This window comes from Pipra filicauda, unplaced genomic scaffold (genome assembly GCF_003945595.2).
Source record: "Pipra filicauda isolate LSUMZ 115617 unplaced genomic scaffold, ASM394559v2 scaffold1411_size14400_pilon, whole genome shotgun sequence".
NCBI classification, from domain to species: domain Eukaryota; kingdom Metazoa; phylum Chordata; class Aves; order Passeriformes; family Pipridae; genus Pipra; species Pipra filicauda.
The window spans coordinates 1-14,401 of NW_024103887.1; the positions used below are offsets into that span (position 1 = coordinate 1).

Sequence of the window (14,401 nt, forward strand, 5' to 3'; positions counted from 1 at the left end):
AGTTCGCTGTCAGCTCCAGGGCACGGAGTGGCCAGTGCTGGACACTTCCCTGTCACTTCCCTGGTGCCACCCCAATGACCCCCCTGTGTCCCCAAGTCCTGTGTCCCCTCAGTCCTTCCTGGGGGAAGGGCAGGGGGTGCTGGGGAGGATTTGGGTGGATTTGGATTTTTTTTGGGGGGCATTTAAAGAGGCCCAGGTCCCCCCAGCACAGACAGGGGGGGAACCCCTGAACTGAGACTGCTCCTAACAGCTCCCCCCAGCCCACATGGCCACTGATTCCCAGTGGGAATGCTGCTCCTATCCCAGCCAGGCACAACCCCAGAGTCTTCTCCCCACGGAGGTTTTTAACCCTTGGATTCCGTCCAGGATCTGGCCCAGCCCCCCCGGCAGAGCTCGGCCTTTCCCGGGCTCCTCCATGAGTCATTTTGGAGCAGGACCTTCCCAGGGAGACGGTGTCAGGCTCGGCCCCGGCTGGGAAAGTCCCGGGGTGAGGCTGTGGGTGCCGGCTGTGAGGGGAGGTGACTCACCAGGATCCAGCTGGGAAACCCCTTCTGCTGATCCAGCAGAACTGGGATGAGGGGAAGGTCCCTCTGGGAAGGGTTCCCTGCCCTCCCTGCTGTCCCTCGGGGTGTCCCTCGGATCCATCCCCCTCCAAACATCCCTCCCCAGCTCCGTCCTCTCGTAGGAAAAGCTCCTGTGTGGCAGCTCGTTCCGTCCATCCCGATTTTCCCCCCTTCCTTTTCCATCCTCAGACGCTCATCCACAGCTTTCCCGGGGCTCCTGCCTTCCCAGTGCCCAGGGATGGGGTGGCACCGGGGACACCCGGCCCCTGCCAGGCCGTCCTGCCTCCCTGCTGCCTGTGGGGCTGTGGAGGGGAACCACGGCATGGGATCCCCCTGGGAGTCGAGGTTGGGATGGACACGGGGTGTCTGACACGAGCAGGCAGGGATTGGGATGGACAGGCAGGGTTTGGGATGGACAGGCAGGGGTTGGGATGGACAGACAGGGGTTGGGATGGACATGGTGTGTCCAGCATGGACAGGCAGGGTTTGGGATGGACAGACAGGGGTTGGGATGGACAGGCAGGGGTTGGGATGGACAGACAGGGGTTGGGATGGACAGACAGGGGTTGGGATGGACAGACAGGGTTTGGGATGGACAGACGGGTTGGGATGGACAGACAGGGTTTGGGATGGACAGACAGGGGTTGGGATGGACAGACAGGGTTTGGGATGGACAGGCAGGGTTTGGGATGGACAGACGGGTTGGGATGGACAGGCAGGGTTTGGGATGGGACAGGCCGGGGTTGGGAGGGAACGGCAGGGGTTGGGATGGACAGGCAGGGGTTGGGATGGACAGGCAGGGGTTGGGATGGACAGGCAGGGGTTGGGATGGACATGGTGTGTCCAGCATGGACAGACAGGGCTTGGGATGGACAGAAAGGGTTTGGGATGGACAGACAGGGTTTGGGATGGACATGATGTGTCCAGCATGGACAGACAGGGTTTGGGATGGACAGACAGGGTTTGGGATGGACATGGTGTGTCCAGCATGGACAGACAGGGCTTGGGATGGACAGACAGAGTTTGGAATGGACAGAAAGGGTTTGGGATGGACAGACAGGGCTTGGGATGGACAGACAGAGTTTGGAATGGACAGAAAGGGTTTGGGATGGACAGACAGGGCTTGGGATGGACAGAAAGGGTTTGGGATGGACAGACAGGGCTTGGGATGGACAGACAGAGTTTGGGATGGACAGAAAGGGTTTGGGATGGACAGACAGGGTTTGGGATGGACATGGTGTGTCCAGCATGGACAGACAGGGCTTGGGATGGACAGACAGAGTTTGGAATGGACAGAAAGGGTTTGGGATGGACAGACAGGGCTTGGGATGGACATGGTGTGTCCGGCATGGACAGAGCTGGGCAGTCCCAGCAGCAGCCACAGCATGTTTTTGGGGCAGGAGGGGGTTTCTGGGGCAGTTTGAGGTTTTTAGGGAGCTGTCACCCCCAGCCTGGGGTGTCTCCTGCTCCCGGGAGGAGCCTCCCGGCACATCCGGCACGACCAGCGGTGGAACCGCCGTGGAATCGTGGGGTGGTTTGGGTTGGGAGGGACCTCGGAGCCCCTCCGGTTCCATTCCTTGCCGTGGGCAGGGACCCCTCCCAGCAGGGCGGGGGTCACATCCCTGCTCGTGGGGGAGAAGCGGAGCTGTGGGATGGGGATGGATGGGCTGGAACCCGCCGCTCTTCCCGACCGTTCATGTTCCGGCACGGCCAAGCTCCTTCCTCCTCTCCCTTTCCTTCTCCCTCTCCTTCCACCTCTGCCTCTCCCTCTCCCTCCTGATCAAAGGGATTTTGTTCCTTTAACACGCAATAAACCCCAACGAGTGCGGATCCGGCTGGAAAACCTCCGGCACGGGACCGTCTGTCCCATCCCTAATTCCCAGTGCTGTTCCCACAGCTTTTTCCTCAGCCAGACCAGAGTGTCCTGTCCCCGTGGATCTGATCCCAGGGAGGTTTAGTCCTGCAGGAAGGGACGTGGCCCCTCTTGGCCTGGGAGTTCTGCAGGGATCATCCCTCCCGCCCTCCTCGGCACGGCCGTGCCCGTCCCGGGATTTGCTCCTGCACGGGAGCCTGTGCTGGGAATGAGGCACAAAAGGTGATGGGAAGTTATTGGAATTGATGGAAAATCATTGATGGGGGTTTACAGGAACTGATAGAAAAGCGGTGACGGAGATTTATTGGAATTGGTGCAAAGGCGCCGGAGGGAATTTATCGGATTCGACGTAAAAGCGGCAGTGGGAATTCACGGGAATTGGGGCAAAAGTGGAAGGGAATGCTCGGCCTTTGGGGCGTGGAAACTGGTAACTGGAAGGTGGAGAAGTTTTCCAGTCCAGCCCCACCTGTGGCTTCTGGTTTTGAACTGGGATATACTGGTCGGAGCGGTTTGCTGAGGCACGAGGGCACTTCTCCCACCTCTTTTCCTACGTTCCCCCTCTTTTCCTGCATCTCCCGCTTTCAGGAATGGCTTCCCACTGCCAGAGGGCAGGGTTGGATGGGATATTGGGAAGAAATCCTTCCCTATGAGGGCGGGGAGGCCCTGGAATGGATTTCCCAGGGGTCGCCCCATTCCTGGAAGGGTCCAAGGCCAGGCTGGACGGGGCTTGGAGCCACCTGGGATAGCGGGAGGTGCGGAACAGGATGATCCTTAAACTCCCTTCCAGCCCAAACCATTCCACGATCCCTCACCCCCTGGAAGAGTTTGGTGCAGGGCAGGTGCTCGGTCCCCGCTTCCCGGGTGGAACGAGCCCCTGTATCCCCCTTTTTGCCAGGCACAAAACCCTCCCAAGTCCATTCCCTCCCGCCCCGGGCTCTGTGCCCTGGAAAGGACGTGCAGGGGGATTAACAAGGCTCGGCTTTTCCTGCCCCGAGGTCCCGGCGCCGTCAGACTTTGCTGGGACCGGTTTTACCCTCACCACTTCTGCCTAACGAGCCTCAAATCCTTCCCAACGACTTTCCCTCCTCGCCGGGGTTAACCGGGATCAGCCGGAGCCTGAGGCGATGGAGCGGGCAGGGATCACTCCGGGATGATCCTGGGGGGATGGGGCGGGCAGGGATCACTCCGGGATGATCCTGGGGGGATGGGGCGGGCAGGGATCACTCCGGGATGATCCTGGGGGGATGGAGCAGGCAGGGATCACTCCGGGATGATCCTGGGGGGATGGAGCAGGCAGGGATCACTCCGGGATGATCCTGGGGCGATGGAGCGGGCAGGGATCACTCCGGGATGATCCTGGGGGTATTGGGGCGGGCAGGGATCATCTCGATTTATCCCTGGGGGGAGGGGAGCGAGCAGGCAGGGATCACTCCGGGATGATCCTGGGGGGATGGAGCAGGCAGGGATCACTCCGGGATGATCCTGATCCTGGGGCGATGGAGCGGGCAGGGATCACTCCGGGATGATCCCGCGGGGATGGAGCGGGCAGGGATCACTCTGGGATGATCCTGTGGGGATGGAGCAGGCAGGGATCACTCTGGGATGATCCTGTGGGGATGGAGCAGGCAGGGATCACTCTGGGATGATCCTGTGGGGATGGAGCGGGCAGGGATCACTCCGGGATGATCCCGCGGGGATGGAGCGGGCAGGGATCACTCCGGGATGATCCCGCGGGGATGGAGCGGGCAGGGATCACTCCGGGATGATCCTGTGGGGATGGAGCAGGCAGGGATCACTCCGGGATGATCCCGCGGGGATGGAGCAGGCAGGGATCACTCTGGGGTGATCCTGAGGTGATGGAGTGGGCAGGGATCACTCTGGAATGATCCTGGGGGGATGGGGCAGGCAGGGATCACTCTGGAATGATCCTGGGGGGATGGGGCAGGCAGGGATCACTCTGGGATGATCCTGTGGGGATGGAGCAGGCAGGGATCACTCCGGGATGATCCTGTGGGGATGGAGCAGGCAGGGATCACTCCGGGGTGATCCTGTGGGGATGGAGCGGGCAGGGATCACTCCGGGGTGATCCTGGGGGGATGGAGCGGGCAGGGATCACTCTGGGGTGATCCTGGGGGGATGGGGCAGGCAGGGATCACTCCAGGATGATCCTGTGGGGATGGAGCAGGCAGGGATCACTCTGGGGTGATCCTGAGGTGATGGAGCAGGCAGGGATCACTCCGGGATGATCCCGCGGGGATGGAGCAGGCAGGGATCACTCCAGCTGCCACCCTGACCCCCCCATCTCTGCTCTCCTGCTCTCACCTGTGGGTCTGGGCAGCCCCCTCCTGCCAGGGGACTCTCAAGGGGGTCTGATGTCCCTGCTCGCTGCCTTTTGGATTTCAGGGTTTGGATCCAAGAGGAAATTCCCGCTGGATTTTCCCAGTGTGTCCTGCTCTGCCTGCCCAGCAGAGCCACTGGGACAGGGATGGTGCCAGTGGGGACAGAAGCAGCCTCAGCCAGAGGCTGGGAGGAGAGTATTCCCTAAAAAACACGGGGTCGGAGCCAGGAGCAGGGAGCCAGGCGCTGGGGAACTGGGAGCACCAGGATCAGGGGGCTGGGAGCCCCAGGATCGGGATACTGGGAGCATTGGCATGGGGGACTGGGAGTCCCAGCATCGGGATACTGGGAGCCCCAGCATCGGGATACTGGGAGCCCCAGCACTGGGATACTGGGAGCCCCAGCACTGGGATACTGGGAGCCCCAGCACTGGGATACTGGGAGCCCAGCAACTGGAACTGGAGCACCAGGGGATCCTGGGAGCCCCACAGCGGGATACTGGGAGCCCCAGCACTGGGATACTGGGAGCCTGGGAGCACTGGGATACTGGGAGCATGGGGGACTGGGAGTCCCAGCATCGGGATACTGGGAACCCCAGCACTGGGATACTGGGAGCCCCAGCATCAGGATACTGGGAGCCCCAGCACTGGGATACTGGGAGCCCCAGCACTGGGATACTGGGAGCCCAGCACTGGGATACTGGGAGCCCCAGCACTGGGATACTGGCAGCCCCAGCACTGGGATACTGGGAGCCCCGGCTGCGACCAGCCCAGCTCCCAGATCCCTCTCCCATCTCCGTCTGCTGCCCGGTCCTGCCGGAGGGGAGCCACGGGCTCTTCCCACACTCTCACTTTCCCTGTGCCTCTGGTTTCCAGCTCCTCAATCAGTCCCGTTTCTCCCCCTCGCGGGGCTTCCCTCCTGCCGTCCCTTTGCCTCTTTTTTTTTGGGGATTTGGAAGCAGCTTCGGGCGGCAGCTCTGGACGTGCTCAGGGGAGGCACCGTATTTTCCACAGCGGGTTTTGGACTCGCCGACGGGCTCTGGTGTCTCTCCAGCTCCAGCCGGAGCTGCTTTTCTATCCCAGTCATCCCGTCTGTCCCAGCCATCCCGTCTGTCTGTCCCAGCCATCCCGTCTGTCTGTCCCAGCCATCCCGTCTGTCCCAGCCATCCCGTCTCCCCCTCGCTCACACCACTGGTGCTGTTTAAAGTGGAACCGTCTCCATGCCCCGGCACTCCCAGACCCCCCCCCCACCCCGTTCCTGGGGACACCCGGGGATCCCCCGAGAGGATTTTGGACTCGCCAACAGGTTCTGGTTTCTCTCCAGCTCCCACTGGAGCTGCTTTTCTATCCCAGCCATCCCGTCTCTCCCAGCCATCCCACTCCCCCCCTCGCTCACACCACTGTGATGGTATTTAAAGCAGAGCTGTCTTGGCACCCCGGCACTGCCAGACCCCCGTGCCTGGGAGGATTTTGGACTCGCTGACAGACTCCGGTGTCTCTCCAGCTCCAACCGGAGCTGCTTTTCTATCCCAGTCATCCCAGCTCCCCCTCGGCTCACACCAGCCTGGGGCCATTTGAACTGGAGCTGTCTGGGCGCCCCAGCACTCCCGGGCTCCCACGTCTGGGGGCACCCGGGTGTCCCCTGAGTGGATTTTGCACTCTCTGACAGACTCCGGTGTCTCTCCAGCTCCAGACGGAGCTGCTTTTGTGTCCCAGTCATCCCGTCTATCCCAGTCTCCCCACTGCCCCTCGGCTCACACCGGTGTGGTGCATTTAAAGCAGAGCTGTCTCGGTGCCTCTTGCACTCCCAGACCCCCAAGCCTGCGGGGTCCCCTGGGAGGATTTTGGACTCCGGTGTCTCTCCAGCTCCAACCAGAGCTGCTTTTCTATCCCAGTCACCCCACTCCCCCTCGGCTCACCCCGGCGCGATGCCATTTAAACCGGACCCGTCTCGGCGCTCCGGCACTGCCGGACCCCCCAATTCCTGGGCAACGCATCCCGCACCCTCCCCCGCATCCCCCCCTTCCCCCGAGCACCCCACTCACCAGCTTCCTCTGGTTGCTGAGGCAGAAAGTGCAGATCTGTTTGGGCTGGGAGCTGTCGGGGTCCCGCGCCGGGGGGCTGCCGCCTCCTCCACCTCCTCCTCCACCTCCCCCGGCGTGCGGGAAGAAGGCGGGCGTGGTGTGGCACGGCTGCCCGTCGCCGCACGCCTCGCCCACCAGCAGCACGTTGCCCAGGTGGGAGATGTAGCTGGAGGCCAGGCGCAGGGTCTCGATCTTGGAGAGCTTCCTGTCGGCCGGCTCGGTGGGGATGAGGGTGCGCAGCGCGGTGAAGGCGGTGTTGACGCTGTTGGTGCGGTCGCGCTCCCGCGCGTTCGCCGTGTGCCTCTGCCGCGGCTCCCGCGACAGCCGCGCCGCCGCCGCCGCCTTCTTGGCCCCGCGCCGCTTGCCCGCCTTCAGCGCGTAGCCCTCGGCGTCCAGGTGGAAGGGCTTCTCGTCCGAGCCCGAGCTCTCGCTGCCGTTCTCCTCGTCCTCCGACAGCATGCTGATCTCGGGGTACAGGTAGCGGCTGGGCGCCGAGCGCAGCATGGCGAAGGACATGGTTGGGGCGAGCCTCGGCTCTCCTCCGGCCGTTCTGGGGGGTGTCCTGGGCGCTGCGCTGCTCGGGGGGGGGTCCCCGCCGGGCTCGGGGAGGGGGGTTCGGGGCCGGCCCGCCCGCTCCCCGCGCGCACGGGCACGGTGCGCGCCCAGCCTGGCAGAGCCGGCTTTTATAGCGGCGGGGAGCCGGGTTTTGTGAGGCGGCACTGGTCAGCCAGGCCCCTCCTCCGGCTCGAGGGGAGCCCCAGGCTCAGCCTACCTGAGCTCACCCTCCGGCGGGGATTTAACTCTTCCGGGCTCGGCCGGGCCCGCGGGGGTCCCGCCGAGCTCCTGCCAACAACTCGCCGTCTGCGCCGGGGCTTTCCGCTCCTCCCGCTTTTCCGTTTGTCTCATCTCTCCCCAAGAGCTGTTTTCCTCCTAAATCTGTGTCCCGATCCCGGACCGCGCTCGGCACGGGGGGCCGGGGCTCACCCGGGTCAGCCCGGCACACTTGGCACCGTCCCGGCACGGCCCGGGTGGGCACAGCACTGCCGGGGGGGCTCCTGGGGGTCCCTGCAGCCCCTCGAGGAGCAGGATGAGCCCCTGGAGCTGAGGGAGGAGGTTGGTCCAGCATTCCCGGTGTCCCCACCGTGTCCTTTTCCACGGTGCTCCCGGCCCCGAGCCGGTACCTGCATCCCAAAACCAGCACGTTGCCCCAGGGCAATGACAAGTGGGATGGATCCCTGGGTGTCCCTGGGCTCTCCCAGAGGACCCTCCGTGCTGGGGTGGGACTGGTGGCCGTGTCCCTCCCCTGACCCTGTTCCCGTGGGATTCCTGGTCCCTCCCCTGACCCCGTTCCCATGGGATTCCTGGACACTTCGTGCCCGGGCCAGGGGCTCCTGCTCAGGATGAATCCCAGCCAGGGAGCCCCCAGAGCCCCCTCCCCTTCCCAGCATGACGGAATCCATCCTGCTGCTGCTCCTGCTGCTGCTCCTGCGGCTGCTAATGGGGCAGAGAGGGAGGAATTAACCCTTGAGGGGCCGCCCGAGCTCCAGGGCTCGCCTGGATTTGCTTGAGTTCCCTGCCCAGGTATCAGGGATGGAATTTGGGTCCTGTGTGCTGAGCCCAGTCCTGTCCCTGTGTCCTGTCCCCCATCCCTGTGTCCTGCTGGCCATGCCAGGGTTGCCATGGACACCTTCCACTCGCCCAGGTTGCTCCGAGCCCCATCCAACCTGGCCTTGGACATTTCCAGGGATGGAGCAGCCACAGCTTCTCTGGGAATTCCATCCCCGTCCCTCACCACCCTCTCACACAGGAATCCCTTCCCACTATCCCACCTAACCCTGGGAAGCCATTCCCTGGGTGCTGTCCCTCCAGCCCTTGGCCCCAGTCCCTCTCCAGCTCTCCTGGAGCCCCTTCAGGCCCTGGAAGGGGCTCCAAGGTCTCCCTGGATCCTTCCCTTCTCCAGGTGAACATTCCCAGCTCTCCCAGCCTGGCTCCAGAGCAGAGGGGCTCCAGCCCTGGGAGCATCTTCCTCACCCTTCATTTGGCCCCGGTGATGACCATCAGCCTCCTCCTCTTCCTCTGGGCCCTGGAATCCCCCCAGCATCCCAGGCCACCAAGGTGTGGGGCCGAGATCCCACACCCACTCCGGCTCCAGGGAAAACCTGTGGATCCCTCCCCACTCTGGAGCTCTGGGGAGTTCTCTCAGCTCGGGGCTTCCTTATCCCAACCCCAACCCTGGGCACAGCGGGAATGTGTGCCCTCCTCTCCGTGCCTTTGCCCGGTGTGGGTGAGCAGCACCTTAACCTGGATGGAGACGGGAATTGCCGTTTGCTGGGAAGTCTCTGCTCCCGGGAGCTCCGTGCGGGGGGTTGTCGCTCCCAGCCGGAATTCCGCACCTTCCCCGTGTGCTCCCACAGTTAATCCATGTCTCAGCAGCTTCCGAAATCCAGCCCACTGTCATCCCCTTGCCGGGCCGGGCGCTCTCCGTGTGTGCTTTGGAAGCCCCGGCTCCCGGAGCATCTGCTTTCGTTTAGCTCCGCTAATGATCCCGCTTTTCTCCAGCACCTTCCATCCCGCTGCCATTCCCGGGCGCTCTCCCTGCTGTCCTTCTTGGGCAGAGGCACATCCGTCTGGATCCTCCGGAGCTCCTCACACCGGGATGGGGGAGCAGGTCCCTGGGCCGGTGACCCTCAGCCCTGGGTCGGGCCAGAGCTCCGGACCCGGCGCTGGCTCGGGAATTCTGAAATAGGGATTTGGGGCTGGAGCAGCCTCCCAGCCCCTGACTCTGCAGCTTCCCCTGCTTCCCAGAGAGCTTCCAGGATGTCCCACTTTGGGCATCACTTCCCAGCCCTGGCAGGGCAGCAGAGCCTGGGGTAGGAGCTTTCTCCCAGAGAGGCCAATCCTGGAATTCCTCGCTGTGATCCGTCCCCTGCTTTAGGACCTGGCCTGGCCTGTGGAGTGGGGAGGACTCACTCCCGTTCCCTGCTCCAAGGCTCTCCTGATCCCTTTGGATCCTGCCTCTCCCCATCTTCAAATCCCCCCTCCCTGCTGACAACCCTGCAGAGCGGGGGGTGCTTGGGATGACATTCCCGACTCCGCGGAGTTCCCGGGGTTTGTGCCGGACCCTCTGGGATCCCACTCCTATGGGAAGCACTGCCGGGGGCACAGAGACCCCCCCAGGGCTGCTTGGTCACCTCGGGGGGGGCTCCGGAGGTGTCCCCGTGCCGGGATCCCAGGGATCCCCAGCGCCCCGGGAACGCCGGGCTGGGGGCGGGAGAGCCGCGCTTGCCCCGTCCCCTTTTCCCCTCCACGTGGACCGGATATTTTCAAGGGAAGAATCTTTCCTACGGGGCTCTCCGGCTGCCAGGAATGTGCGTCTAGGAATGCCCAGGGCCCATCCAAGAACAACTTCCAGACGCGCGGCTGAGTGACGGCAGCGCCGGGCGAGCTGGGACCGCGGGGGCGGCGAGGGGGCTGCGGGGAGGGGGCTGCGGGAGCCGCTGGAGCGGGATCTGCTGGAGCGGGAGCCGCTGGAGCGGGACCCGCCCGGGGGAGCTGCCCGGGAAACGCGGCACGGCAGGGATCGATCCCGGCACGGCAGGGATCGATCCCGGCACGGCAGGGATGGATCCCGGCACGGCAGGGATGGATCCCGGCACAGCAGGGATGGATCCCGGCACGGCAGGGATTGATCCTGGCACGGCAGGGATTGATCCCGGCACGGCGCGAACGCGGCAAGGATTGATCCCGGCACGGCATGGATGAGCTCCGGCAACGCAGGGAGCATCTGGGCACGGCAGGATGGATTCCCGTCACGGCAGGGTGGATCCCGGCCGACAGGATGGAGCCGGCACGGCAGGGATCGATCCCGGCACGGCAGGGATGGATCCCGGCACGGCAGGGATGGATCCCGGCACAGCAGGGATGGATCCCGGCACGGCAGGGATTGATCCTGGCACGGCAGGGATTGATCCCGGCACGGCAGGGATGGATCCCGGCACGGCAGGGATTGATCCCGGCTCTGTGCCGGCGGGGGGGGGGGATCCCGCTGATGGGTGGATGTGGATCCTGCTGTTTTGGGGATGTGGATCCCGCTGATGGGTGGATGTGGATCCTGCTGTTTTGGGGGTGTGGATCCCGCTGATGGGGGGATGTGGATCCTGCTGTTTTGGGGATGTGGATCCCGCTGATGGGGGATGTGGATCTCATTGCTGAGGGGATGTGGATCCCACTGATGAGGGGATGTGGATCCCACTGTTAAAGGGGATGTGGATCCCACTGCTGAGGGGATGTGGATCCCACTGCTGAGGGGATGTGGATCCCGCTGATGGGGGATGTAGATCCCACTGCTGAGGGGATGTGGATCCCACTGTTGAGGGGATGTGGATCCCACTGCTGAGGGGATGTGGATCCCGCTGATGGGGGATGTAGATCCCACTGCTGAGGGGATGTGGATCCCACTGTTGAGGGGATGTGGATCCCACTGTTGAGGGGATGTGGATCCCACTGCTGAGGGGATGTGGATCCCACTGCTGAGGGGATGTGGATCCCACTGCTGAGGGGATGTGGATCCCACTGCTGAGGGGATGTGGATCCTACTGTTGAAGGGATGTGGATCCCACTGATGTGAGGATGTGGATCCCACTGCTGAGGGGATGTGGATCCCACTGTTGAGGGGATGTGGATCCCGCTGATGGGGGATGTAGATCCCACTGCTGAGGGGATGTGGATCCCACTGTTGAGGGGATGTGGATCCCACTGTTGAGGGGATGTGGATCCCACTGTTGAGGGGATGTGGATCCCACTGCTGAGGGGATGTGGATCCCACTGATGAGGGGATCTACTCCACTGATGGAGCAGGATGTGGATCCCACTGCTGTGGGGACATGGATCCAACTGCTGAGGTGGGACATGGATCCCATTACTGGGGAGAGACGTCCCTTTCTCCTCATCCCGAGGGGCAGCCCCTGCCCCCAGCCCCTGTCCCCCCCTGCTCCCGAACCATTCCCGTTCATCCAGCTGTTTGCTCTGCTCCCACGGGGGGGTTTGGAGCTACAGGGCACAGGCAGAGCAATTCCAGGGATGGGGCAGCCACAGCTGCTCTGGGCAACCCATGCCGGGATCTCACCACCCTCCAAGGGAAAAATCCCTTCCCAATATCCCACCTAACCCTGGGAAGCCATTCCCTGTGTCCTGTCCTTCCAGCCCTTGTCCGCAGTCCCTCTCCAGCTCTCCTGGAGCCCCTTCAGGCCCTGGGAGGGGCTCTCAGGTCTCCCTGACACCTCTCCCCTCTGCTCCCCTCCAGGACATCCGTAACACGGTGGGAAACATCCCCATGGAGTGGTACCAGGACTTCCCACACATCGGCTACAACCTGGATGGCAAGAAGATCTACAAACCCATCCGGAACAAGGACGAGCTGGACATGTTCCTGGAGAAGATGGAGAACCCTGACTACTGGTGAGAACCTCGGGGAGGTGTCCAAGGCCAGGCTGGACAGGGCTTGGAGCACCCTGGGACAGCGGGAGCTGTCCCTGCCCACGGCAGGGGGTTGGGAATGGATGATCCCCAAGTCCCTCCCACCCCAAACCGTTCCAGGAAGGCCGTGTTTGGACACCCCTCTCCCAGGAGGGATGGGCGTCCACACCAGGGCTTGAAACCCTCCCCTGGTTCCCTGGAGTGTCGTCTGGGGACCCCTGAGGTTCTCCTGGTGTCACTCCACGGATGTGTGGCTTTGGGAGAGCGAGGGGGGTCCCACCCGGCACAGCCTTTCCATCTCATCCCTGCCTCAGCTTCCCTGGGCTGTTCCTGCCAGGAGGATGGAGCAGGACAGTCCCTGGTGCAGGGCAGTCCCTGGTGCAGGACAGTCCCTGCCTCACCCTCCCCGTGCCATTCCCATTCCTGCCAGGAGGATGGAGCAGAGCAGTCCCTGGTGCAGGACAGTCCCTGGTGCAGGACAGTCCCTGCCTCACCCTTCTCACCCTCCCTGTGCCATTCCCATTCCCGTTCCCGTTCCCGTTCCTGCAGGAGGACGGTGCAGGACAGACAGTCCCTGGTGCAGGACAGTCCCTACCTCACCCTCCTCACCCTCCCCGTGCCGTTCCCATTCCTGCTCCCGTTCCCGTTCCCACAGGAGGATGGTGCAGGACAGTCCCTGGTGCAGGACAGACAGTCCCTGGTGCAGGACAGACAGTCCCTGGTGCAGGACAGTCTCTGCCTCACCCTCCCCATTCCCGTTCCCATTCCCGCAGGAGGACAGTGCAGGACAGACAGTCCCTGGTGCAGGACAGTCCCTGGTGCAGGACAGTCCCTGCCTCACCCTCCTCACCCTCCCCATTCCCGTTCCCGCAGGAGGACGGTGCAGGACAGACAGTCCCTGGTGCAGGACAGTCCCTGCCTCACCCTTCTCACCCTCCCCGTTCCCATTCCCGTTCCCGTTTCCATTCCCATTCCCGCTCCCGCTCCCGCAGGAGGACGGTGCAGGACAGACAGTCCCTGGTGCAGGACAGTCCCTGGTGCAGGACAGTCCCTGCCTCACCCTCCTCACCCTCCCTGTTCCCGCTCCCGTTCCCACAGGAGGACGGTGCAGGACAGTCCCTGGTGCAGGACAGACAGTCCCTGCCTCACCCTCCTCACCCTCCCCATTCCCGCTCCCGTTCCCGCAGGAGGACGGTGCAGGACAGACAGTCCCTGGTGCAGGACAGTCCCTGCCTCACCCTCCTCACCCTCCCCGTTCCCATTCCCGTGCCTGTTCCCCCAGGAGGACGGTGCAGGACAGTCCCTGGTGCAGGACAGCCCCTGCCTCACCCTCCTCACCCTCCCCATTCCCGTTCCCATTCCCATTCCCACAGGAGGACGGTGCAGGACAGCCAGTCTTTGGTGCAGGACAGCCCCTGCCTCACCCTCCTCACCATTCCCGTTCCCGTTTCCATTCCCATTCCCACTCCCGTTCCCGCAGGAGGACGGTGCAGGACAGACAGTCCCTGGTGCAGGACAGTCCCTGCCTCACCCTCCTCACCCTCCCCATTCCCGTTCCCACAGGAGGACGGTGCAGGACAGTCCCTGGTGCAGGACAGTTCCTGGTGCAGGACAGTCCCTGCCTCACCCTCCTCACCCTCCCCGTTCCCATTCCCGTTCCCGTTTCCATTCCCATTCCCTTTCCCGTTCCCGCAGGAGGACGGTGCAGGACAGGCTGACGGGGGCGGACGTGAAGCTGACGGACGAGCAGGTGGAGCTGGTGCAGCGCCTGCAGAAGGGGCAGTTTGGGGACGTCAACTTCGACCCCTACGAGGTGAGGCCGTGGCTGCTCCCCCTCCCCGGGGGTGGGGCAGGGGGGGTCCCGGCTGCCCCCTCCCTCCCTCCCTCCCTCCCTCACCGCTCCGTGTGTCCCCCCAGCCGGCCGTGGACTTCTTCACCCACGAGGTCATGATCCACCCGGTGACCAACCGCCCCGCCGACAAGAGGAGCTTCATCCCCTCCCTCATCGAGAAGGAGAAGGTCAGGGAGGGTCCTGCTCCCCCAGTCCTGTGCCCAGCAGCACCATTTCCA

At 63.8% G+C, this 14,401-nt stretch overlaps 1 protein-coding gene across 1 annotated transcript; it reads left to right on the forward strand.

Annotated features, from left to right (window-relative positions):
- Nucleotides 1-6,700: 6,700 nt before the first annotated feature.
- On the forward strand, nt 6,701-14,350 carry BOP1 (BOP1 ribosomal biogenesis factor; the record flags this gene model as incomplete). The annotated part of the gene is made up of 4 exons (XM_039378586.1): nt 6,701-7,333; nt 12,159-12,313; nt 14,027-14,144; nt 14,249-14,350. Coding segments are annotated over exons 1-4 (1,008 nt in total), but the record flags the coding sequence as incomplete, so codon positions are not given.
- Nucleotides 14,351-14,401: the final 51 nt, after the last annotated feature.